General features: G+C 37.1%; 1 protein-coding gene and 1 long non-coding RNA gene across 14 annotated transcripts in view; one reads left to right on the top strand and one right to left on the bottom strand.

Annotated features, from left to right (window-relative positions):
• ARPP21 (cAMP regulated phosphoprotein 21) overlaps positions 1 to 24,663 on the bottom strand; it is a 162,085-nt gene that overhangs the window by 55,841 nt on the left and 81,581 nt on the right. For 9 of the 13 annotated variants that reach the window (XM_055135718.1, XM_055135717.1, XM_055135721.1 and 6 more), the window contains 6 exons: positions 23,962 to 24,021; positions 19,736 to 19,965; positions 12,565 to 12,798; positions 3,869 to 4,047; positions 3,124 to 3,228; positions 1,942 to 2,202 (listed from right to left, as the gene is read on the bottom strand). In XM_055135718.1, the coding sequence (XP_054991693.1) occupies positions 1,942 to 2,202; positions 3,124 to 3,228; positions 3,869 to 4,047; positions 12,565 to 12,798; positions 19,736 to 19,965; positions 23,962 to 24,021 (1,069 nt within the window). The remainder of the gene's footprint in view (positions 1 to 1,941; positions 2,203 to 3,123; positions 3,229 to 3,868; positions 4,048 to 12,564; positions 12,799 to 19,735; positions 19,966 to 23,961; positions 24,022 to 24,663) is intronic. The other 4 variants (XM_055135724.1, XM_055135728.1, XM_055135725.1 and 1 more) reach the window with 2 other exon arrangements.
• Positions 7,590 to 24,413, top strand: LOC129404248 (uncharacterized). Its single transcript, XR_008629789.1, has 3 exons — positions 7,590 to 7,833; positions 13,425 to 13,546; positions 24,223 to 24,413. It is a non-coding gene; the product is annotated as an uncharacterized LOC129404248 (long non-coding RNA).

Below are 24,663 nucleotides of genomic sequence, written 5' to 3'. Positions count from 1 at the left end.
TTTCTTATGTACATGTAACAACTACTACACCTACTACACACAGATTACTTCTAAAAAGTTGTTTCATTGTCTTATAGTCAGGTAATCAATTTTTAAAATGTTTACTAAATTGAAAGTCACTATGGCAATATATTCTATACCTATGTCTGTAGTTCTTTTGAAAAGTACTCAGATGGGGATGGAGCAACAGTACGGTACATAGAGCATTTGCCTTATATGAGGCCGACCCAAGTTCAATCCCCAGCATCCCATAAGGTTCCCTGAGCAGCATCAGGAGTAATTTCTGAGTGCAGAGCCAGGAGTAATCCCTGAGCATCACAGGGTGTGACCCAAGAGTGAAAAAAAAAAAAAAGAAAAGTACTAAGCTGTTAAGAGGCATCATCAACCATGAAGATATAACCCCTCTTTCTAGTTTCAAATATGGCAATTGCTGTCACTGTCATCCCCGTTGCTCATTGTTTTGCTTGAGCGGGTACCAGTAATGTCTTCATTGTGAGATTTGTTGTTACTGTTTTTGGCATATTGAATATGCCATGGGTAGCTTGCCAGGCTCTGTCGTGTGGGTGAGATACTCTCGGTAGCTTGCCAGGCTCTCCGAGAGGGGAGGAGGAATTGAACTCAGGTTGGCCGAGTGCAAGGCGAACTCCCTACCTAATGCGCTATCGCTCCAGCCCAATATGGCAATATTTTCTCTTAATTAATGCATTAAAGTTTCCGAGTTGTCTTTCTTCCTGCAGTGCTCAGATTGATAAGTAATCATCAATACAGGACTTTGGAAAAAAACAAAAAGTCCTCAATTAAATAATCCTTCAACTGTTATCTTCACCAGAGAGCTTGGTAAACAACACTTAGAACCTCTGCAGGCTACAAGAAATAAATTATATTATTCCCAAAAAGTAAACTTGAAAAATTAAAATTATTAGTTAGGTAATTAATATACTAATAAAAGCCCTTTCCTCTGTAACTTAGAACTCTTTTTCACAGTTCCTTAAGTCTTAGTAGCAAGGAGCCATTACAGTGATGGCAACTGAAGATAAACTGTTAATTAATCACTCACAATAAAATGAACCACTGAGTGAAAATCATTTCATGCTAGAGGGTTTTGCATGATTTGGAAAGAAAATAATTTATTCAAGATGTTAAGGCAGTGAAACAAATGATACAAAGGTGACACTGTACTTTAAACAGCTCCTCTAAAATAATATTTCATAATTAGGATAGAAGTTGCTTGGGATATGTGTGCCTTGAAAATGGACCAGAAAGCACTTCTGTGCATTTTACATCTTGACAGTAATCACTTGCAATATTCTGCAGGAGATGCCCAGGAGAGCACCAGAGATGTTTGGTGGTGAACAGTAACACATAATCAGTCTTTCAGAAGACAGTAAAAATCAGTGATCTGTGGTGTCTTACATGCTCAAGTCAATTAAATATGATTAATGGCTACCTTTGAGAGCACCCGTGAGCTCTATTCCCCCCAAAGGGAAAGAAAAGGACAGTAGATGTGGGCTTTACTCCCTCCTTTATATTCATAGAGAATCTTCTGCCTGAAGCATCCGATTAGTTCCAAAAAAGGCTTATGGATTAATAGAAAGGAAAGAACACATTTCCATAGCAGTGCCAAGAGTGCCCACAAAAGCAGGCTTTCCTCATCACCAAGATGTTTCTGTCTTCGGCCAATCAGTGAGCAAAACATCACCCAGCAAGAAATGCTCTTCTGAGGTCTCCATACCTGCAGTCTGGAAAGTGGGATATTTCCCTTTTGTACTCAGGCAACTGTGTCAGCCTCATTCAAGTTACTGAGACTGAGCAATGGATGCACCCACCTTTTGTAAGGAGGGCAAGATACATTGACTTGGTGATATTCTCCGTGGAAAGCTAGAGGTCAAACTGCTATACAACTGAATTATGGGTCACAGAGGTGAGAAAAGGCATGCTGACCTGTGCAGGTGGTGGCTGCTGGACAAATCCTTGTGGTGAGGGAGGGGGCTGGAGCACTTGTTGGGAGATGGGTGGCCCAGAGCCTGAGAAGCCCCCTGCAGGAAGCTGCTGGCCTGCAGAAGCGATGACATAACTTGGCTGCTGGGTTGGTTGTGGCATGAGGGAGGATGGGTAGATGGGACCTGACGGGGGCTCAGGAGTCTCTCCTGAAGATTGCCGGCTCAGGCTCATCTGGCTGAACTGCGTAGCCACATCATCTCTCTGCAAGTCACAGAAAACAAAATGAGGAAATCAGTTAGAGCAGCTTAGTAAGACAGAGGCAGACCCCCCAGGATATATGCTTGCCATCCTGGGAGAGGGGAGAAGTTCCATTTGAAACTACTAAAATAAATAAATTCTCCTTCCTGACCAAAAGAACATGAGAAGAGCAACTAGATTCATTCTAGGGCCCAGAGAGAGCAAATTATCTGACCCACATTTTGCTCTTTCAAAGGACACAAATGATTTCTTTCTTATTCCCCCACCAACTCGAGCTTCAGATGCCTCTGAGCCAGGCAGGGTTTGGGATTCTATCCTGAAGAATCCACATCCCAGCAGGAACCACAGGATCTGTCTCCCAGAGAAAGGCAGAAGGATTGGTATTCATCATCATCCTCATCATGGCAGCTGCAAAGATGGTGGTGGCGGGGGGGTTACTCATATTTGAGAGGACTTTTTTTTATTGAGAATTAAGGAAAATGATTATTTAATATTTTGTTGTTCAAAAGAATCCAGTTTCCAGTAATTAAGAGGTTGAATGCCAGGGGAGCACCTATAGAAGAAGCATAAGTTGATGATGGATACCAACTTTGACACTAATATTATTATACTCCCCCAAACTCTTTCACCAAGTTCATTTGCCTTTCTGTTCCTTACTTCTAACCTAGAGGGTCGTCCATTCCTATATTGCGTATAATTTCTTAATGGGTACCAAACAGATTATATTAAAGGCAAGGCAGATAATGGAACTCAGCCATTCTTTTGGAGATGTGTTGCAATGTTATGGAATTAGATACTCACACACAAACCCTCACAGTCAGTCAAAGCTCCTACCCAGAGCCAATTGACCCAGCTAAGTAGAGAGATGGACCAGGGCAAACACAGTCCTAGGGAAAAAAATGTCCTAAACATTAGGTACAGTACCATGGGGAACTGCTGCGTTGGAGACAGAGGCAGGAGGTGCTGGGGAGGAAAAGAGACGGCTGGATATTGCACTGATGGGGAGGAAGCCTGCAGCCCCTGGACAGACTGGAGAAGAGAAAAAGCTGATCAGGTAACAGAGAAGCATTGGAAAGTGGGAATTCTGAGGAAGCCTATCTCATCTAAGGAACATCACTCGCCTTGAAAGGTCCCTTTAGTTCAGTGTACTTCTGAAATGAATGAACCATCCACTAATACATGTCAAAACCATAGACCAAACCCAGCCCACCTTAACTGACACTTGTTTGCCCAGAGTTATGGTTTGTGTAGATGGTTACATGCACTGGGTTTTAAAATATCACTCAAGGACTGAGATAAAATTTAAATATAATTCAATTTGGCAACCTACATGATTTCTGTGGACATTTCTTAGGAAAGGAGGGCAACTCAACATTTCTACAAGGCATTTCAACAACCATAAACATTCAGCTTGGAATAAATTGCTCTTCCTATTGATCAAGACTTTTATACACTTCTTGGCAGACAAGAGCCCCTGATTTGAGTTGCAAGCGATGCAAAACCCTGGATGAGATTATGAATTCAGTCTCCAAGAAAGGCTCTTTGAGCATCAAAGCCTAAAGGGAAAAAATCTCTTCATTCATTTGCCTTCATGCAAATCACTGCATAGAGGTTATCCATCTCTCTCTAAGCTTCAGAACACTGGCCCTGCCTTCAATCAGCTCCTTACCTGAGGGACCAGTGGACCAGCCAGCTGTGGCTGGGGCGGCTGGACTGGCTGCTGCGGCTGAGAAGGTTGCTGCTGAGGCTGCTGCTGAGACTGCCCCACCATTGCACCTCGCAGTGTCTGCTGACTGGTGGGAGGGTTATATATCGCAGGGGTCCCATCGGGATTCACAAAGGGCTGACCTGCAATAGAATCATAGCATGTTCCAGGCGTGTTTCTTGGTCACTCTCTCTTTTGGCAGAGAGAACCACTCGGAGGGCTATAGAGAATATATGTAGGGGAAGGGCAGTGGAAATCCTGCAAACCAGCACATTCTTCAATTACTCGTCATGACTGAGTCAGTCAAGGCAGGTCTCAGTGTAAGTCATAGCCACTTAAAAGGCAGCAAGTAAATCTGCCATCTTCAGAGAGATCTTTCAAAGGTAAAGTGCGTCGTGCACAGTCGCCTCCAGTAGAGAAAGCCTGCAGAGAAACGATCTTCCCGAAGCCATGTTAAATCAACCCCAGATTCATGGATATGAGGGAATGACATTGCCTCAGAGCTGATGGTTCTTTTCCATTTTCACAACTCCAGCTGCAGTTGGTTACATGTTACAAATATAAACAAAGATACATATGCTTTGCTTTTCACCAGCTCAGACACATAATCAATGTCATGAATATAGGAAAGTCCTGAACTCATTCATCCATTCCTCATAATACATACAGAATTGAAGGATATATTTTTAAAGGTGATACATTGTAAATTTATCATGGAAACATCTTATAATGGGAAAACAAATATATATGACTTTTCTTATTGAAACAATGGCATATTTTCTCTATTATTATTACTCCTACTGGAGCAATGTGTTATTTACAAAAGAGAGTATGCTTGGGACCTGGTGATGATTTTGTAAGGAAAGATGATGCTATCTTTCTATGTCTTAGAAGGGGAGATGAGGGTACACCAGGAGCTTGAATAACTAACGAGTTGAAAGAAGAAGAGTAAGGAAAAGAAGAAGCAAAAAAGAAAGAGGGGGAAAAAAGCAGTAAAGAAAAGGAATCCACAAGATCTTAGCTCTTCCAATATTTTATTTATATTTTAATTACTAAGAAAACCTCACCCCTCTTTTGTGACAAGAAAATTAGATTGGAAAGATAGCAAGCAACTTATTCGGAAAGATAAGAAAAAAAAGCAGATGAGAAAATGACGCTGGCGAGTATGATTCCAAAGTCCATTCACTTTTCATCATGCCAAATAACTTAAGTGACCCTTTGGGCTTGACAGAATGTCAGTGATACAACTAGAGTCTGTGAAAATATCCAATCACAACTGAAAAGTCACAGATCATCACACAGTGAAGAGAGATGTGGGTCATATTTCAAAATGGAATCTCATATGGAATTGTTAGATAAAAATATGAGAAGAATAAAAACATGGAGAAACAGATAACTAGTGCTTGTGGAACTGTTTCTGATCCCTTTCTTCCTTTTCCACTTTGTTCCTTGACGTGGGGTGGGGTTGTGGGGGGTTAACAATGTTTCTCCATAGATCTGGAAGTCTTGGGAATATCTGCTAAGAATCAGAGAAACAGGCCTGCAAGGAATGATATTGCCAGAATGAAGCTGGTATCGCAGAAGAAGGTGTTCTGCTCTTGCAGGGATAACCTATAGGACTTCACTAGTACATAATGTAAAGAAAATCAGCCTTGTTCTTTATTGATATATATGAAGAGCAGTGAAAAATCACTGGAATAACTAATTTGGTTTATAGTCATCCAGTTTTAGGACCATCCCTAGAAGCACTGGGGGTACTACTCAGCTCCATGCTGGAGGACCCATTTGTGCTGAAGATTCAGCTTAAGCTTCTTACATGAAAAGCATGAACTCTGAGCTACCTCTAAGACTTAAAGATCATTAGTCATATGAGGAAATTTTCCAAAAAAGAGGAAAAGAAAGAACAGATAAGAGAGTCATACATATGTACATATCTTATATTTAATATATACTATTTTATATATATTTATTTTATATATTATATATACACTAAATTGACTACATACATGAAAATCATGTTGTTTCTTTTTCATATTGTTTCCTAGAGAAAACAATTTCCTAGTATCAAAAAATGTGTACTGTCCAAGAAGAACAAAAAATTATAAAATGGCATCTAATCAAATTAGCTAATGTATGAGAATCAAAGAAGCAATCACAAAAGGACAGTTGCTATATAGAATTCTGTTTCTATTACATTTGAAATGAGGAAAATATTATCAAGGAGAATAGAAGCCAGACTATGGGATCTTTAAAAGTGGAAGGAGCATTATGAGAGAAACTAGACATGTTGTCTGTCTCTGTTCTGGAAGTGGTGTTAGCATTTGCATACGATATTCACATATGCATATTTTTACTAAGGTCACACATCATATGGCTGCAAATCATGTGCTTCACTGAAGTGCTCTATATTTAACTTAAGAACGCAAATGGGAATAAGTTGGGCTAGCAGTGGACTTGTTTTCAGCTCACTTCCAGACCTGTAAGGGAGTTAAGCATTCTTCATCGTTAGCAGAAATTTTCTGCCCAAATGTATCTGGGTGCATGCATCAAGATACCTTACATGCTGCATATTTATGACTGTACCTGCCAGAACGCAGGAAGTTCTGACATCAGTTTCATCACAATCACAATAAGCTATGATAGAAAAGCAAATGTGGCAGAATTACAGTCACAGAACAATGACTAAATTTAGAAGGTATTTTTTAAATGTTCTTTATTGCCACTTGTTTTCCTATCACTGTCATTTAATTTTAGCTGCAGTTTTATTTCAAATTCGTTTTATTTTTTAAAAAGTAACTTTTTTTTCTGAATCCATATTTTTTAGCCATTTCCCTTCCCAAACCCAACAATTTGGAATAGGATGAAAAGAGAGTTCAATTTTCAAAACTATCAGCCTACTGAGTGTTCATTTAGTTGCCGACTTTTCTTTTGGTTTTATGCTTCAAAAATATAAAAGGAGGGCCAGAGAGAGATAATAACTCATGATTTAAGGCACATGCCTTGCATGACTGGATGGTACCAGTCACTCCTGATTCCATCCCTGGCACTGTTCAGCAGTGCTGGTTGTGGCCCTGGAAACCTATTGAGCACCTCCAGGAGGGCCTAAGACATTATCCACGCAGCACAGGTTCAGCTTCTGACATTAAACCACTGGCTGGTTGGACTAAGAATTATACAGAGAGGACCCTGAGATGGGGAAAATATTAACTACCTAGTAGGAAAAAAAATCCTTACAGCATCTTCATCTGAAACTTATCTTAAATCAATTTCTCTCATTTGTTTTGCACACACACACACACACACACAAACACACACAAACACATATGCCCAAAGAGAGAGAGAGTAAAAAGAAGAAATTTATTCTATTACTTTCTATTTGTCCTAATAAGAACTAAGGCTGTATGAAAAACTGACCATTGCTAGGGTAAAATATAAAACTACCAAATATTTACATGCTATTTTTGATAAATTTTTGATCTTTGGTCTGAAATATTATCAATGTTTTTGGCCAGATTAAAGGAAATGTTCTGAATAATTGCATATGCAAAGTACTAAGCATTCACTTGTGTAAAGGGGATGGCAGATTCTTCTGGAGAGAGATTTTAAAGATTGATTTTGATGCCAACCAAGGAGAAACTGAAAAAAATGAGAAAAATCAAATTGATGCCACAAAAGAAAGCAAAACCAAATCCCCAGAGAGCTGCACTAGGTGCCTGTAGGGTCTTAAGTAAGATAATGATAACCTCTCTTTCTCGTTTTACCATCTCCATTATTCCAGATGCAATTATAACTGGACAAGAGCAATTAGTTTGAATAATAGATGCCAAAGACCCAAAATGAAGGGAGACAATAACAGCCATGAGATGATTCAGCTTAGAAGAGATTTCCATGTTGGAAACTGTACAAGCATTTCAAGGAAGTTCTAACAGGTATGTTGGCACAGACGAAGGGTGTACAATGACAGAGGTAAATCAGATTGCAGGAATGGAGTAAAATAGAAAAATTCAAGAGCACTTATTCCTCTCAAATACATTATACTGGTGAAAAAAGTGTTCCTTTAGCCACATCAACATACATCATGTGTAGTAGAATTAATTTGATTAATATCCAATTATCAAGCACCTGTATAGTGACTAATTTGTTCTCCACGCAGGAAAAAAAAGCAAAACAAATCAACAACAACTTTTTTCAACAAACAATTATGAACGTGCTACTAAAATGGAAATGAAACCACTGCTCTTGGTGAACACCAAAGTGTTTCTATCATGTACTTGCCAAAGCTTATTTAAAAAGAAAGATAAAAGAAGTGACAGTTCAGTGCATTATGTGTTTGCCTTACATGTGACTGTCCTGGGGTTCAATCCCCAGCACAGCATATGTTTCCCCGAGCTGTGCCAGGAATGACCCTTGAGAGCAAAGCCAGGAATAAGCCCTGGACATGGTCAGGTGTGACCACCCCTCCCCTCCCACACACAAATAAGAGTAGAGAAAAAGAAGTTTTTCTTTCCTAGCTCTTAAAGTTGATCAGCCAAACTATAAAAAAAGCACTACTTAAAATAGGCAGGGTAAATACAGATCTTGCATAGATGAATTCATAGACTGCACCCAAACGCACTGTAGTACTTTAAGAAAAAGATGAAAGCAAATTGGATAAATAGGTGTTTAGGAGTCCTATGAAAAACTGAAAATGAAAAAAGAAAGAAAAGAAAAACCGAAAATGTACTGGCATAGAAGACAATTAGGCAGATTTGAAAGAGAAGAGTTCTAATAGTGGAGCAACTTCTGTAGGTGACATACCCTTATTTATTTATTTGTTTATTTATTTATTTACTTTTTTGGGTCACACCCAGCGATGCTCAGCGGTTACTTCTGGCTTTGCACTTAGGAATCACTCCTGGTGGTGCTCAGGGGAACATATAGGTGCTGGGAATCAAACCCCATGTCGGCCGTGTGCAAGGCAAACACCCTACCCACTGCACTATCGCTCCAGCCCCCGTACCCTTCTTTTGACACATACATTTCACCAAATGAAGATAAAGCTAAATGGGAAAACAATATTCATAGCACTAATGGTCACTTTAAGGATTCCAATGGTGGTTGGCATCTCTGAATAGCAGTGAGTTGAAAGAAAATGGAGAAAGATGAGCTGTATATTTTAAATTTAAGAGAAAGTTGAATTTAAGACTGATGGAGAAAAAATAGAAATCAAGCATGACTTGCAAAAATGAAGTTTTATGGGGATTACATGGAAAAAGGCCCTCTATAGCAACCCACTAGTGCAAGTGCCTAAAATGCAAGGAAATTGGAACAAGCAAGAAATGCTAAGTTAGAAATGGACCAGCTGAGAGCTATGTGTGAGGTCAGAAGAAATAAAATGCTGTGATTGTGTTGAGAAAACTGCAAGAATATATAGGGCAAGGTCGTTTTCAGAGTGTCAAATATTTATAACTCAGTGAGAGTCAAATTTAATTTTACAACAGGTTTTGTATAAGTCTGAAGAAAATAAAAATTGGTAGGCACAGTAGCACTTGAAAATCATTGCTTGACTTCCACTTGCCTAAGACTGATAATTTAGCGGTTGTGGTTTTATACATGCATTACATTTATAAATCTAAACACATTAGATGAAAATAATCCCTTGGCTATCCACATCAACATATATAATGCTATAATATATCAATGATTAACAGATTACTTTGTGACTTTGTTTACTTCTAGAGAGGTGGAAAAAGGTAACTGGTCTCTCTTCACAAAGATCTTATGAATATGCTGCTGATAAGAAGTACAAAAGCAATTCACACAAGACACGAAGTTCTCTTAGGCTCCTATTCCTACACCAAACATTTCTGTCATGTTTTTGGTAGAAAGGTAAGGGTTAAAGTATGGGAGGTATGGATTCTAAGAGTTCATAGACAGGAGTTCCAGTCTAAAGGAAGCAATTTCCCATTTCAATTGTAAATTGTAAATTCCCATTTAAGGTATTAGACAGATAGACATATATCAACATACATGTAGATAGTACATATGCCATATGAATACATTTATGCATATGTGTACATATTTTCAATTCACAAAAATGAACCCATTCTGGAAATGCAGAAACAATACCCCATTTAAATACCATCACATAACCACCAACAAAAATTTACAACATTATCAATATATTTTTCTTCTGGTCAAAGGATATTTTTACACCTAGTATTTGTTAGATCATATGGAGAGGCTATTCAACAGTCTTCTTAGAGCCTTTTCCTTTCATAGGAAATGTTTTCAAAGATGTATTTTGAAAATAACAAATAACTAGTGACAGTGAATAAGGATTGTACTGGCACCAGACATCACATTATTTCTTTTTTTCTATAAACAAGAATATACAGGATAATATATAATGCAGAGTCTCTTGCCCCCATGCCTGGCTGTCTTCACTGGGGCCCCTCAGAGGGGGTGAATTGAGTTTTCCTCCCTGCCCCAAGGAGAGCCCCAGCAGCTGAAGAGCTCCAGAACCCAGCCACAGCCATGCTCAAGGCTCCTCTCCACACGTTCAGACAAGCCTCAAGCATGAAGGAGCCAACAGAGGAACCCAGGTGTGTGGGACCCGGGATTGAGATCTCCAAGCCTGCTTAGATCGGGACTGGGCCTTTTCTGCCCAGCTCCCCCATTTTCCAGTAGCTAAGCGATCACACCCTGAAACTACCCTGGTGCCGTGTAATCCCATCAACAGCCAACATCCAGAGACTATAAAACCAAGCTCTCGGAAGACATCTTACAGCCTAGTTCTCCCTCTCAGAGAACCTGGCAAGTTATGGAGAGTTTCCTGCCCACAGGGGAGAACCTGGCAAACTCCCTCTGGCCTATTCATATGCCAAAACCAGTAACAATGATGGGTCTCATTCCCCTGACCCAGAAAGAGCCTCCAATGTGGCACCATTGGGAAGGACGAGTAAACAGAGTCTTCTAAAATCTCAGGGCTAAGACGAATGGAGACATTACTGAGACAATTACTGAGCTCAAGAAAATTGACAATCAACAAGATGATGATACAGTGCACAACTATGCAACTATTACAAATACTATTATTTGTAATATATCCTAAAACTGACTCAGCTAAGCCTTTTAAAGCACTTAAACAAAGTATTTAAATAATTAGTTTCTATGCTTTTGTCTACAAGCTCTCATCTCAATTAAAAGTGAAAAAATTTAAGTAAAAAAAGTAGTATCATACTTTCAACAGTGCCCACATAATGAACATTTTCCAGTTTTTCTTTTAATTTCCTTTATTCTGCTCACAATGGCCTAAATAGAATAAAGGCACTATAATATTATCCTTTAAACTATCTAATCTGAAAGCTTTCAAATGGTTTTCAATAAAATGATTATGCCTTCCTTTCCCTCTAGCTTATGGCATTTTCAAAATGTCTCAATCAAACTGCATGCCTTGAGAATGTGCCATATGCTTTCATGAATATGTGGCAATCATTCAACTATTTTACTATCATTCTCATATTTCTCTGAATTTTCTAATTACTAGGCATACTTATATATGCGAGAAGATTGTGCCAAGTCACATTCATGCAATTCAAAACAGGCTTGCGTTTTCAAGCTTGCTAATCAAATAACTACTATGGAATAATCTAAACCAATTCACAGATATATTTTAAGGGAGCTAGAGTTTTCCATTATTGATAAAAATTCATTAAAATATGACTAGTCAAGCTTATAACAGAGTTTCTCATCCACTATGCAACCCATCTTTTGGGCTGAATAATCCCGTTTGAGGGAAGTACTGTGTATCATAAAATGTTTACCAGAATCTCTGACCTCTACCATTTTAGATACCATAAGCAGTTCCCTCCTCTCAAATCATAATAAGCAAAATGTCTGTTTTTATTGTCAAATGATCTTGGAGGTTTGGGCAAAATCATCTAAGTTGAGAGACCACCTCTTTAAATAGATGTTATCAGTATATTTGTTGACATTAAGATCTCAGTAATCTGGTCCTTTGTAATTGGTGTGGAAGTTAATTGATCATGAAAGAAATTAAAAGAATAAATAGCAATGTCCATTCATGATACACTTAACCCTAATCATAACGTAAGTCATCCTCTAGGTACTACGTAAGCAAGTGTAATCCTGAATCTCAACAAAACATAAGCCTGCGTTCTCTGTACCATCTTGACAAGTGCAATTCTTCTTTGGTTGGAGCTACATAAGCTACATAAAGCAAGAAAGCAGCATCTAGAGTTAAGACTTCACTGTGTGTCCTAATTGACAGCCCAAGTTCCTGATGTATCTTGCATGTGTCAAAATAGTTTGCACATAATAAAAGACTACCTGGTGATATATAGCTTGAGAAAGACAAAGATTTAGTTGTAGGTCCCAACTCATCATCTACATTCCTGTCAGTACATGAGATCAGTGACAAGAAGGTGGGTTTGGGGATGTATCTATATTTAAAAATCTGTATCAACATGTATATAGATATAGGAATACATATTGTAAATATAGTTCTATTCTTACTCTATTCAGAGCCTAAAGAGCTGTTCATCCGCTGAGTTATCCTCAATAATTTTTCATAATACATACTAATGAGTTTATAAACTCCAACACGAGCACAGACCTTGGCTTCTGAGTTTCTACCATAGTAGAGGAAATACACTAACCTGTGTGTGGATTAAGCAGGATGCTTCCAGGTGGAATGCCTGTTGCAGTTTCAAGTGGAAGAAGGATGTAACTGGTGCTGCTGGGCGCAACCTGCGCCCCCATCCCATTCTCTGCATAGGGCACACAGCCAGGAGAACTGGCTGCCACACCAGAGACCAAGGGCATATTCTGTAGAGGTGGATGGGGGCGGGAGAGTGACCCTGAGGAGCCTGCGCTGCTGGAAGACTCAGAACCTGCCACAGAAATACAGATCAACAAGTTATTTACTAGAGAGACAAGAAGAGAACCCAAAGCTTTGTGTTCAACAATGCATATTTTTTTTATTTTTTTCTTTCTTTTTTTTTTTTATTGAATCACCATGAGATACAGTGACAAGCTTCCATGCATATTTTTTGGTTACATAATCCATCATTAGAGATAGGTGCTGCTGCAGGATCATATTAACAACATCACCTCTCACTTTGGGGGCTTACATTTCATTAAGTGTTTGCTGCATGTGTTTCCAATGTATCCATTTATTTGGAAAAGAGATATTTAGAATGAGCACTCTATCTGCTTTCTCTAGAGTGGCACTAGAGTGAAATGTTGGTAAGTGATAACTAAAGCTCTGTTTCTGAAGACTCCCAACACCCTGAGTAATGAATGGCATGGGAATATATTGCTGAGCTGTAGTTGACATAATAAAATGACTGAGATGCAGTAACAAAGAGTCATCTGATGTGCTCATCTTGCAGGTGGTTCTAAGCATGGGTTCTCCTAACACAGTTGGAGTTGAATTTTGAAATATCATAGTCAAAATTTATCTTTTTCCCAGGTGTGTGTACAAGAATGCTAAGATCTGTGTTTGAAATTTTTTCAGAAGTCTTATCAATGTGAGCCTACGAGTGTTTGGACTTCATAATAGTGATGGAGAAACTTCAGATGGCACAGGAGGGTAAAATCAAGGAGGCTGCTGAGACAATGGAATTCTCAAAATGATAGGTAACTATAACTGTGCAAAGGTCAGAAAGGGGAATCTAATATTAATACTTCCCCTCTTCATCCATCATGGATAAATTAACATGTTCACATACCAAGTCCAATTATCACTATCTACCCTTCACTGTAATCAGCACCCTTGACCATAGCTATGCTGTACACTGAATATCAACTAGACCATTAGAGGAAAATTATCCTAAGCAAAATTTCTATTTCTGTAAATTCAACTGATAGATTATATCATAGGTTTAAGAACACAGTCTAAGAGATTCTTTAAGTCTTAATCTGCAACTAATTATTCATGTCATTAAAATGCACTCTTTTGTGTTAGTAAATGTTAACATATGTAAGGAATAGTTAACATTATTTTTCAGACTTAAAACGTGCCCTTAAGTGAAACTGAAGGCATTTTAAAGTAAATGTTAGGAAGACAGCATGAAATTGCAGAGAAGCTGGGTCATTGGAGTATTTAAAGAGCAGAATGATAACACTTATAGAGCACTAGTGTATAATAGCACCTGAATATGTGTTTTGGTAGAAAGTGCTAGCACTGTCTGCATAGATAGGAAAATTGAGGCATAAAGAAGTTGGATAACACAGATTCCTTGAGCTAGATAGTAATAGACCCAAGATTCAATCTAGATAGATTGATTAAGTTTTAACCATGACCCAACACTGCCTCCTGAAAATGAGCATACGCAGAGGATTTATCTTTTTTGGACCGAGAACCTTTTTCCACCTTTCCCATGACTGGCTTATTAATAACGGTCAAGTTTCAGGTTAATTCAGGGTGCTCCATTTAACTGGTGTAGAATGCTGATGGGGTTCTGAATAATGTATGGGGAGCAAAATGAATCTAAAAGGAAATTGGAAAATGTCAAATGTCCAGAGTAGTTTTGAGACTGAATTACTGATATTATTACCCTGAAACCATATCCTCAATGAAATTAGTAGTGCTTGTGAACTTGTAATAGATGATTTGATGCTACGATCTCAGTTTGACACTAGTGCAGAGTCAACAACAACACAGCGTAATAATATAACAAACCCCTGTCCCTGACCTGCCCCCACTCCGTCCCTGATAGTTGGAATCATACAAAATTGGTTCAGTGCATCTGCAAGTTCAGAGCTACCCTGGGAAAAAAAGGACCAAGAAGTCATTCATTAATTCTGGTTGGAATTGTGAGTTAGTACTAGCAGGAGTATCTACTGAGGGCTCAGAACTGAAGCATATAAACTGAAGTGCCATAAAAAATCTAAATTATTTAATTTTGGCTTTGAACATTGCCATGATTTACTAATTTATAATAGTGTTCCCCTCTATCAGCTGCAGAACACAATAATATTAACAGAAAAAAATAGAAGACAGTAAGTATAAGGACAATGTTTTGATTCCACAGGTAAAAAGAAGTAATGAAGGAAGGCTAAATTTAACCTACTTGTCCAATAACTACCAAGAAGAAGATAAATTCAAACTCCCATGGGGTCAAATCAAAATCACTATGCAGTGAGGTATGGTAAATTCTTTGGTTAGCATATAACCAACTTTAAGCAGCATATGAGAATCAATCAGCTGGAATTAGGATCAGTAGAACATTGTCCTACATTTAGGAAGCATATCCAAGATTCTTTCTGGGGAAGGAGAATGGGGTATCTCCATGGTAGTGCTCTGAAGGCCTGGGGGCCTCTCTCTCTGCAATTCTCAGTCAACATGGTCAGCACATCAATCCAAGGTGAGGGACGGGGATGCAGTATTGCTTGCATCCTGTGGCACCAGAGACTACTCTGGCTATTCTGGCAATGCTCAGGGGACTATGAGGTAGTAGGGATGAACCAGAATCAGCAGCATGCTGTATTATCTCTCCAACTCCATGACCAAGATTCTTAATCAAAAGAAATACTGAGTCACAGTGATAAAAGGTACAGGAAGTATTTGAAAGTGTTTTGTAAACTGAAAGTGTTATTTGAGAAGTTTACTATTTGTAGTGTAGAGAATAGTGCTTCTATTTTCCTTTTTCAGAGATTTAATGGTAGCAGTGGGAACTATGTGAACTATATGTCTACATGACAAGCACTGTGCTAATCACTCTATATGAATTACAGAAACTAATTTTCACAGCAACCTCATTTTGAAGATGAGAACTAATCCTCAGAGACATGGTATACATTTTCCAAGAAGTCTTAGGATAGAGCAAAGCCTGATTTTGAACTCAGGCAATATGACATAAATCTTACTATCAGCCTGCAGGTCACACTATTGTTTGTTCTAGGATCATTTAAGGAAGAAACAGGTGGGCAGGACCCTGACACATCTTTGCCTGGTTTTAGGAAATACTGTCCATAAATTCAATGCTACTCACAATGAGATGCTCAGAAGCTGCAACTGAACCGTAAGGAGTTGGTTAGAATATATATATATATATATATATATATATATATATATATATATACATACATATATGTATATATAGAGAGAGATACCACTACCTTTAGACTCAATATCACTCTGTAAATATTAAAAGCACCAGATTAAGTGTATCAGTGATGATGGTGATAATGATGATGAGCTAAAGTTACCATCTGTTTAATGAAACTTTAGACAGACTTCTCTGAGACTGTTATCCTTCCATGTCCCTTTTCTTAAATCATTTTGTCCCACCTAAGTCTTAAAGCTTCTCTAAATCTCTTAGCAGTTTTAATATCCAAGAATGTTTTAGGACTTAGAACCATATCTTTGAAATGTCATCAAATTAAACAGTGCCTTGCATGCCAGACCTGTGAAAGGTAGGCGCTCCTCTAGCAAACACGTTTTCATCAAACTGTCTGATGAATCTCTTCTTTCACATCTTCCAGTACCTTAGACCAGCTTACCACCAGCGCTTAGAGACTCTCTTCTCACCTATTATTCCAGCAGGGATGAGTTAAGTATTTCTTCACTATTGTAATAGTCGAGCTCTATGGCAATAGTTATAAAGTTTTCTTTGTTTGTTTGATTCACCCAATGCAATAATACTTTTCCAAATACCATTTATTATAATTGCTTCTTGATTCAGTAATTCAAGAAAATGTTTAGTGGCATTATGACGGGGAACAGCATGTCCAAAACTCATTAGTGTAGTGATAAAGGTAAACACCAACAGAAGATAGTTGTCTTGCATTTGCTTCCAAAATTCTCTAGACAAGGAAGGTGACAACAACAAGAATGTCTTTACATCTGGGATGGGTGGAAAGGGAAGAGGTAATGTAAAAATTGTTAAAACAGAAGATAGCTTCTTTCCCTAGTGCAGTCATTCTCAAAGTAAACTTTGAGAACAGCCTGTGATTAAGAAATTCTTTAGGTGATTCTGATGCAGCTCATGTTGAGAGACCCTGCTGTGGAGATCAAGAGGCAGTGATGAGAGACAAACCAAGTGGTTCCATTAATATGGAAAGAGAGATGTTAAACTTATTTCTCAACCACAATGTCACTATCCAGAAACAATCAAGGTTTGTGGAGAGCTCTCAAATCTCTCTTCACCCAGAGGCTGCCCTGTCCTTCCTTATCTACTTCCAAGGATGTGCTGGGTATTAATATTAATATTGATATTAATTAATTTAATTAATTCATTTAATGCTAGGTATAGGTGACTATTTGCTGAGCAGGAAAGGAGAAAAATAAAGAAAAGGCTGTCAGGTCACAAGGGAATGCATTTGTATCTTCAGACTTCTATTACATGCTTTTCCTAGGCTGTAGAAAAGCATGTTACCCACCTGAAAAAAAAAGTCGCATTATTATCTACTTAAAGCTTGAACCTATGTAATTAGAAGATGAGCAGAATAACTTAAATGTCACAACTCCAGACTTGGTTTCTGAAAGGTCAAAAAAGTGAAAAGTTTGCAATTTCTCCGTGAACAACGAGGTAAAAAAAAACCCAGAAAGTTATGCTGTTCTGAGCTCCATGACAACAAAACTGACAGCTTTGCTTCATAAAACCATTTTAGGAAATTGTAAGTTTGTTTTGACAAGCTATCTTGATCTCCTTTAAATTTTTTTCTCTCTCTTTTTTTTTTTTTTTTTGCTTTTCATTCCTGCACCTTGACAAGCTTTCAAACGGCAACACTTAGATTTAAAGGGGAAAAAAGTCTAAAACACTTGCAACTTCTAATCATTCTTCAAAGAACATGGCATTTTAGCATTTTTGAAGTGTTTTAAATGTTCCCAAAGAGCTTTGCTTTGGAAGCGATTGGAAGTTGGTACATGGGAAAGGACGATTAATTTAAAAATCTTAAGAGCTCTTTTGGTGTGCTGAAATTTTTAAGTGCACTATTTAAAGCACTTGGTTTCTGCATTTTAAGGAGATTTAAAACTATTTAACCTATTTTTTTCATCTACAAGAGCTCCTGTACACCACAGTGGATTTTTCCTGACTTCAGTAGCTGCAATAGTGAGAGGATAGAAAGGCAATTAATTGGAGCAAGAAATCAGGAATTTACCAATTGGTAAGTTTAAGATGAGTGAAGTCTGAGTGCTCCTGAATCCTTAAGAAGCAAAATGGATCTATGAATGCATGTATTGTATGTATGTATCTACTTATCTACCCACCTACCCATACATCTACAAAAGGCAGTGATTGTGATTAAATATTATTGATTTTCTGTCTACATATAAAATCATGTCATATATTTTTCAGAGGCATTTGTCAAGAATAGAAATTTGTGAAACAATTAGCAAAGTGAGCAGAGTTTTATCAGAATTGTTCTAGCACGAGTATGAGCATAGTTGAAAATGTATTGCAAATTTAGGAGAGTCTATGTCTAACCTCCAGTAAGGATTATCCATTCATCAGCCTTTCCTTGCCCTGACCTCCTCATCACCTGCCCATACAGGCACAACCCACCTACCTGCCATCCTAGGCAAGTCACTGAACTATAACAGTAGCTGAGAGCGAGAGACTCAAATTTCTGAGGCATAATCAAAACTAAAGCCAAATGAAATCAATTAGACTCTAAAACTGAAACATTCTGTTGAGTTTTATGTATGTCACCTTGTTGGAATTTTAAAAAATTATTTAATTATAAAAATAGAAAATAATAAAACTATGGAGAGGGATTTGGGGAATATAGAAGAACTAGACATGGGCTATGAAATATATTTTGTAGCTTCATATTAATTCCATAATGTTACTGTTTCGTTCCGTTTAAAGTTGTTTCTAGGTAATACTTCTTCTAGATCTCCTTTCAAATTACCCCTAATGACTGTCCTTGTAACTGAACTACAAACCTTAAAAGAATACTATTTTAAAAAAGGAGGAGGAGAATGAGGCAGAGGAAGAAAAAAATGATGGAAAGAGAGAAGGAGCAGAAGGGGAAGTGAGAAGAGAATCTGAAAAAAACAAGTTTAAAAATGCATGTATCTAATTACTTAGAGTGCTAAACCTCTCTTTTACTCACCTATCTGCAAAGCAAGGATGAAAAATTTGAGTGATAATGCCAAAAAAACAAACAAACAAAACTGCTGTTTCTTAAAGGATTATGCAATTCCAGGACTTATACAAAATTCTGCATGTGCATGTACAAATCTTTTTTGGAGGTAGTTTGGAGGTACATTGTAGATGCCCAGGGTTTACTTTTGGTTCTGTGTCATGGGTCAATCCTGGCAGTGTTTAGAGAACCTTCTGCGATAGTGGGGAGTAAACTGGGGTCAGTTGCATGCAAGGCAAGAGCCTTAACCCCTATGACATCACTCCATGCTATGTGTATATTAATCTTAGTCTTCACAATAATTTTTCAATGTAGGTACTATTATTATGATTTCTTGTAATCTCACTTGAGAAAAATGATATGAATAAATAATCAGGATCAATCAAAAACTAGTTAAAGCAGCAACCAACACTAGTAATATTACAGTTATCTTATTAGCTGATGATGAGGTTTAGAGTGACATATAAAATATGCATTTTATAGAATGACAATACTAAGATGCACATTTTATCATTAAAAAAGCGGGTGTTAGAAAAGTTAATGTGACCTGGGCATACATATAGCAAGAGTCAGTACTAGTATGTTCCTTGTGCTTTGTCTTTCCAGTTCTCTTAGTAATTGATGCCATTCTCATTAGTTATCTAGGAGTCAGAGGGAATAAGGAATGGTGAGTGCAGTTTGGGTAGAACCTAGAAAAATACCACAGAACACAAAAAGCTCTCTAATAATTACCTGCTTTAGACAGTTTCCCAGCACTCCTGGTACTGGATGTGCTATCACCCCTGGTCAGCACCGTGATACCCCCAAAACTCGCTGTTTTGGTCATAGCGGGCCGGAGATTGCGGTTGGAGCTGTCAGAGTCTGTGCTGCTCCAGGCCCTCTGATGGTCAGTCCACTTGAGCTCATTCTCTGAGCTGCTCTGTCGACTCCCAGATGTCCTTCCTGAGCCATCTCTATTGCCCCTGGAGTACAGCAATCAAAAAGAAGCATAGGGACAGCGTTACATTTCATAATCAATGTGGACACAGAGAAGGATCCTTATTGGAAGGATGGTCTATACAAGACCTCTTTGTCTACCCTTCCTGTTAAACTTGTTGCCTCAGGAATGGTCCCACAAATACTTTGTGGATGTACAGACAGGTAACAGCACACATGACACTCATATTACAAACAGGGAAACCAAACCTAGGTATGCCACACTATCCTTCTGCCTTTGAAGGAAAAACAACGAAAACAATCAGAAGTAAAATATGATTGTTCACTTCTTTTTTGGAGAAACAGGGATAAATCAACGTTAAATTGACGTGCAAAAATAGTTATGGTCTTGAATAATCATAAAAGCAACTGCCACTGAAGCTTTAAATAATCTGACTACATGGGAAAATTGCAGAAGGATACAGAAAAGTTACTTGTTAACTTATCTCCTTACATTATGACATGAATTTATTAAGGGTTTGGCAGACGGCACAATATTACTCTGCAAAACCTATAGTAAGAATTTTTTTCTAGTGAGTTTAACCTTCATGGGCAGAGGAAAGAGCCCTTCATCCTTTGCACATTGAAAAGCTTGTGATAATAACAACAGTATAAACATTGCGCTGACATGAAACTTCTCAAGAAAATAACGAAATGGAAATAACAAAAAAAGCGCCATTGGTGACTTAACACATTTGTCAAAATTCAATTATAAAAAAGAGTAAATGTATTGGAAGAGATTCAAGAGTCAGATGTGAATTTTGAAGACCCCAGAGTATCTCTTAGCAGTGTTCAAAATTGAAAAAGTTGATGAAATTTGCATTTTCATTGGATTCCAAACTGCTTAAAGGTCATTCAACAGTTTCAAAGTTTTTTTCTATAGTTGGAAATAATGCATCATTAAAATGTACTAAGATTATCATGGATTTTAAATAAATCGATGACCAACCATAAATCTTGGACAATAGGATAACCCCTAAATACATACCACTATGCAATGTGACTGACTCAGGTCTTGACTAAAATTCTCAAAGACATGGTCCACAGAATTGTTAGTAAGTAATCTTTTAAAGGTGATTCTGGACTTTTGAGAGGCTTGAAGACTTTATGTCTGACTGAAACTCATCAAGCAGATTTTATATATATATATGTATATATAAATGTATATGTATATATATAAAACAGTTTTTACTTTTTTCTTTCCTTTTATAAAGGCTTAGGAAGGGATGTGAATCTGAGATATAATAAAGGTGAAATAGCTAATTTATAATATGAATGTGATTAAATGAGGGGAGGAAGTAGAACCCAAAGATACAAGATGCTCAGGGTGTGCTGTTCTCTGCAGTATTTTTCCTACAGGTATTTTCTCAGTATTTTAGCAAAGACTGGCTCTAGAGACAAGGACCACCTAAAAAATGATCAGATTGTGAACTGAAATGGTCAGTTACCAATGGCCACATGACTTTACTTCTTCAATCCTTTGAAATTCAAGAACTCTGAAGGAAGAAGGATATGATTAAGAAAGCTAGACGTTTCAAGGACTTGGTGCTTCTTTTCTGATTATTTCTCTGCCAATTTCCAACTACAACCCACTCTTTCCCTATAATATTCTGATCAGCTTGACTCACTTTTGACATTGCCTAGGTAAATCATTTGGCACCTTAGAATGCACTGGGGATGCGGCAGTAATCTTATTGTAGCAATTCTGAATACTGTTTGTGGGAAAAGATTTGGGATGTTTCTAGGCATACAGGGTGCCATGGAAGGAAGTTCTTCATTCAGGACTGATTCTCACAAATTCTGATCCCAATATCTCTTCCTATGAACTCTGACCCTTGGGAAGAATATAGATTATCAATGCCACTTTGGCTGAGCATTATTCTACAAAGGGGGTTCTGCAGTTTTATGTCATAGTTTGCACTCATCACCGTAGAACAGCTATTTCTAGAATAGCCAGGTAGTTTCCCTAAATGTGTATCATAACTTTTGACCAATAAATTAATTGGAATTTTCTTTAACTTTTGTCTTTACTCGACCGACTTAAATCATAGCCCCAGGTTAAGATCAATGCATTAAAAAATCTACAGGATTTAATTTGCTTCTTATAACCTCAGCATTAGTGAAATTCAAAATGATATAACTAATTCTAATTTAAGATCTTTAAATATGTATCAGAAATATAGTTACCCTCTATGTATAAAATATTTCTCTGTATATTGATTGTTGTTCTGTATGTTAATTACTCATATTAACACAGGCAAGATGATATTCAGGATGAATTTCACATATATTTTTAGGGATCCCAGACCCAATAATGTTCAGGGGATACTCTCAACTCATTGTATTATGATTGCTTCTGATGGTGCTTGGGAAACCTGTGATGCTGGAGATCAAACCATCTGCAGAGCATGCTCTCCATTCCATTGAGCTATCCCTCCAGTCCTCATACCCATTAGTGTGGGAAGCGTAGATATAATAGTAAAGCATATCTATTTTCAATCCTCCTAAGCTCAGTCTTACTTCTCTTGTTCTGAAAACCAGAAGACCATGTTAATGGGGTATTTGCTCATCAAGAATGGTTGGTACACTTGTACATTATTAAAATTTGATCTTGTGACATTAGTGATAAGGCGCCTATTCTATATTCTGTTTCTGTGCTGATTTATATAACTTTCGATATTTATTGTCATTCATGTCTGAAAACATGATATAGTTTATTTGTTTATCTCAGATATGTGTGGAAGGTACACTTTGAATTGCTTTTATATTCATGTAAATGGCTTTAATCTTAGTTTCTGTAATTGGTACTGTTAGTGGGCAAAAGTGTACATGTTTGGAATGGCTGACCTGAATAGTAACTGGAATAGTAACTCTGGCTATGAGTCAGCTTTGGGGCTATGCAAAACAAATTAGTTTTAGGGGGGCAAGAATCCACCTGTTATCTTGTTGCGCTAAACAAACAGGGCTCAGAATGTGAATAAAGGAGTACTGGTAACTTTTAATTCCTCTCTGCACTTTCAAGGGAAAACATATTAGATGGTTTTATTCAACTTTAAGTGAAAATAATTTGTCTAGTGACGCAAAAGATATTGATTACATAATTTCACTAAAAAGAAGTGAAAGTTTGTTTCTACCAAAATGTTAAGCAAAGAAATTGTTATTTTAATGATGAAGTAATGAATTCAAATTTACACCAAAAAGATGCCTTCTAAGCAAACAATTTATTTGCATTTCTGAGTATTTTCTTCTGAGAAGAGGTTTTTTTATATCTTCTACAATATTGATAATACTAATATTCATAAAACATTATCAGTTGCTCTTCTTACCAGTATAGAACTAACATATATTTTATATACATAGAATACATGTTTTATATATATATAAAACACATATGGATCTGTATAGTTAATGGGGATATATATCTATCCCATCTATATAGAATATATATATATATCCCCATTATTCTACACAGATCCTGATTCAAGTAGCTCATTATAATTAGAAGCAATTTTATATTTCCCTTTGGAAATAAAATTTGTACTTAAAATATTGTTAAAATATTGTGAGGGATAGTATTAGTGAAAAATAAACTACTTAAATAGAGTTATCATTGATTTATTTTAGAGTGCTAGAAATGTATATACAATTGCAAAACTGTCAGAGAAATTTTTACTCAGAGTAATTCACCAAAGTTGATTTGGAAATGCTAAATCAGTGTGCTGCCAAAGCTCGCCCTTGAGAAAACAGCTACAACAGAAAATCAAAGGAAAAGCTCTAAAGGATTATATATAAGCAATGTGTTTCTTGTCCCATATCTCACATTATCCAATATGGCTTCTACACTAGTTCTGTGACAAGCATTTCAAAGAAATACCAAACATTTTATTTCATGAACAGATATATTTTACACTAACACACTTATATTTAACATTGATTCTGCACATATCTAAAAACACAGTTTTAAAAGAAGAAACCATACCAACCGAAAGAGCAGTCTTTTCTTATAGGTTTCATTGCATATGTTACTGTCTTCCAAGAGCCTACTGGAAATGAAAAACATGATTTTTATGATATAAAACCTAAAGACACTAAATGTCTATGTCAAATGGATGTGTAGTCTACTACAGAACATCTACTTACTAGTATATCTGTTTGTAAATCAGACCCACACACTATTTTATTTGTGCGATGTTAAATTTTGCCCTAATAAAATAATGACAGCCTGATTTTTTTTTCTACCAAAGGACTGACTGAAGCACTGATGCTGGAGAAGAAAGGAGGAATGAGAAACTAGAAAGGAAGAGGACAATAAAAGAAATATATCTAAACAGTTATAAAAAGTTGTGTTATTTTTCTCTGGACAATATTGAATTATTATTTTTTTATTTCTGGAACTTAGTGAAAAACTGATACTACAAAAAAGTAGAGATATATTTTTACATGATATTCACATCAATATTTGCTCACATATGCAGTACCTATATGTGACCAATTAATTTATTGATGACATGATCTAATTTCAGTACAAGTGACAGCACAGTACTAGATTTTTTATTACAAAAAACAAGATATAGATACAAATGTAGGCATCAGTTACAGAAAACAACTGACTAGACAATTAGACTTTTCACTGAACTAAATTATAAATACTTAATCTTAGCTGTGAGACCATAGAAATTTCACAA

The sequence above is a fragment of the Sorex araneus genome, chromosome 4 (genome assembly GCF_027595985.1).
Source record: "Sorex araneus isolate mSorAra2 chromosome 4, mSorAra2.pri, whole genome shotgun sequence".
NCBI lineage: Eukaryota > Metazoa > Chordata > Mammalia > Eulipotyphla > Soricidae > Sorex > Sorex araneus.
The sequence above is the reverse complement of the archived record's forward strand: the minus strand, read 5'-3'. Positions and strand labels throughout refer to the sequence as shown.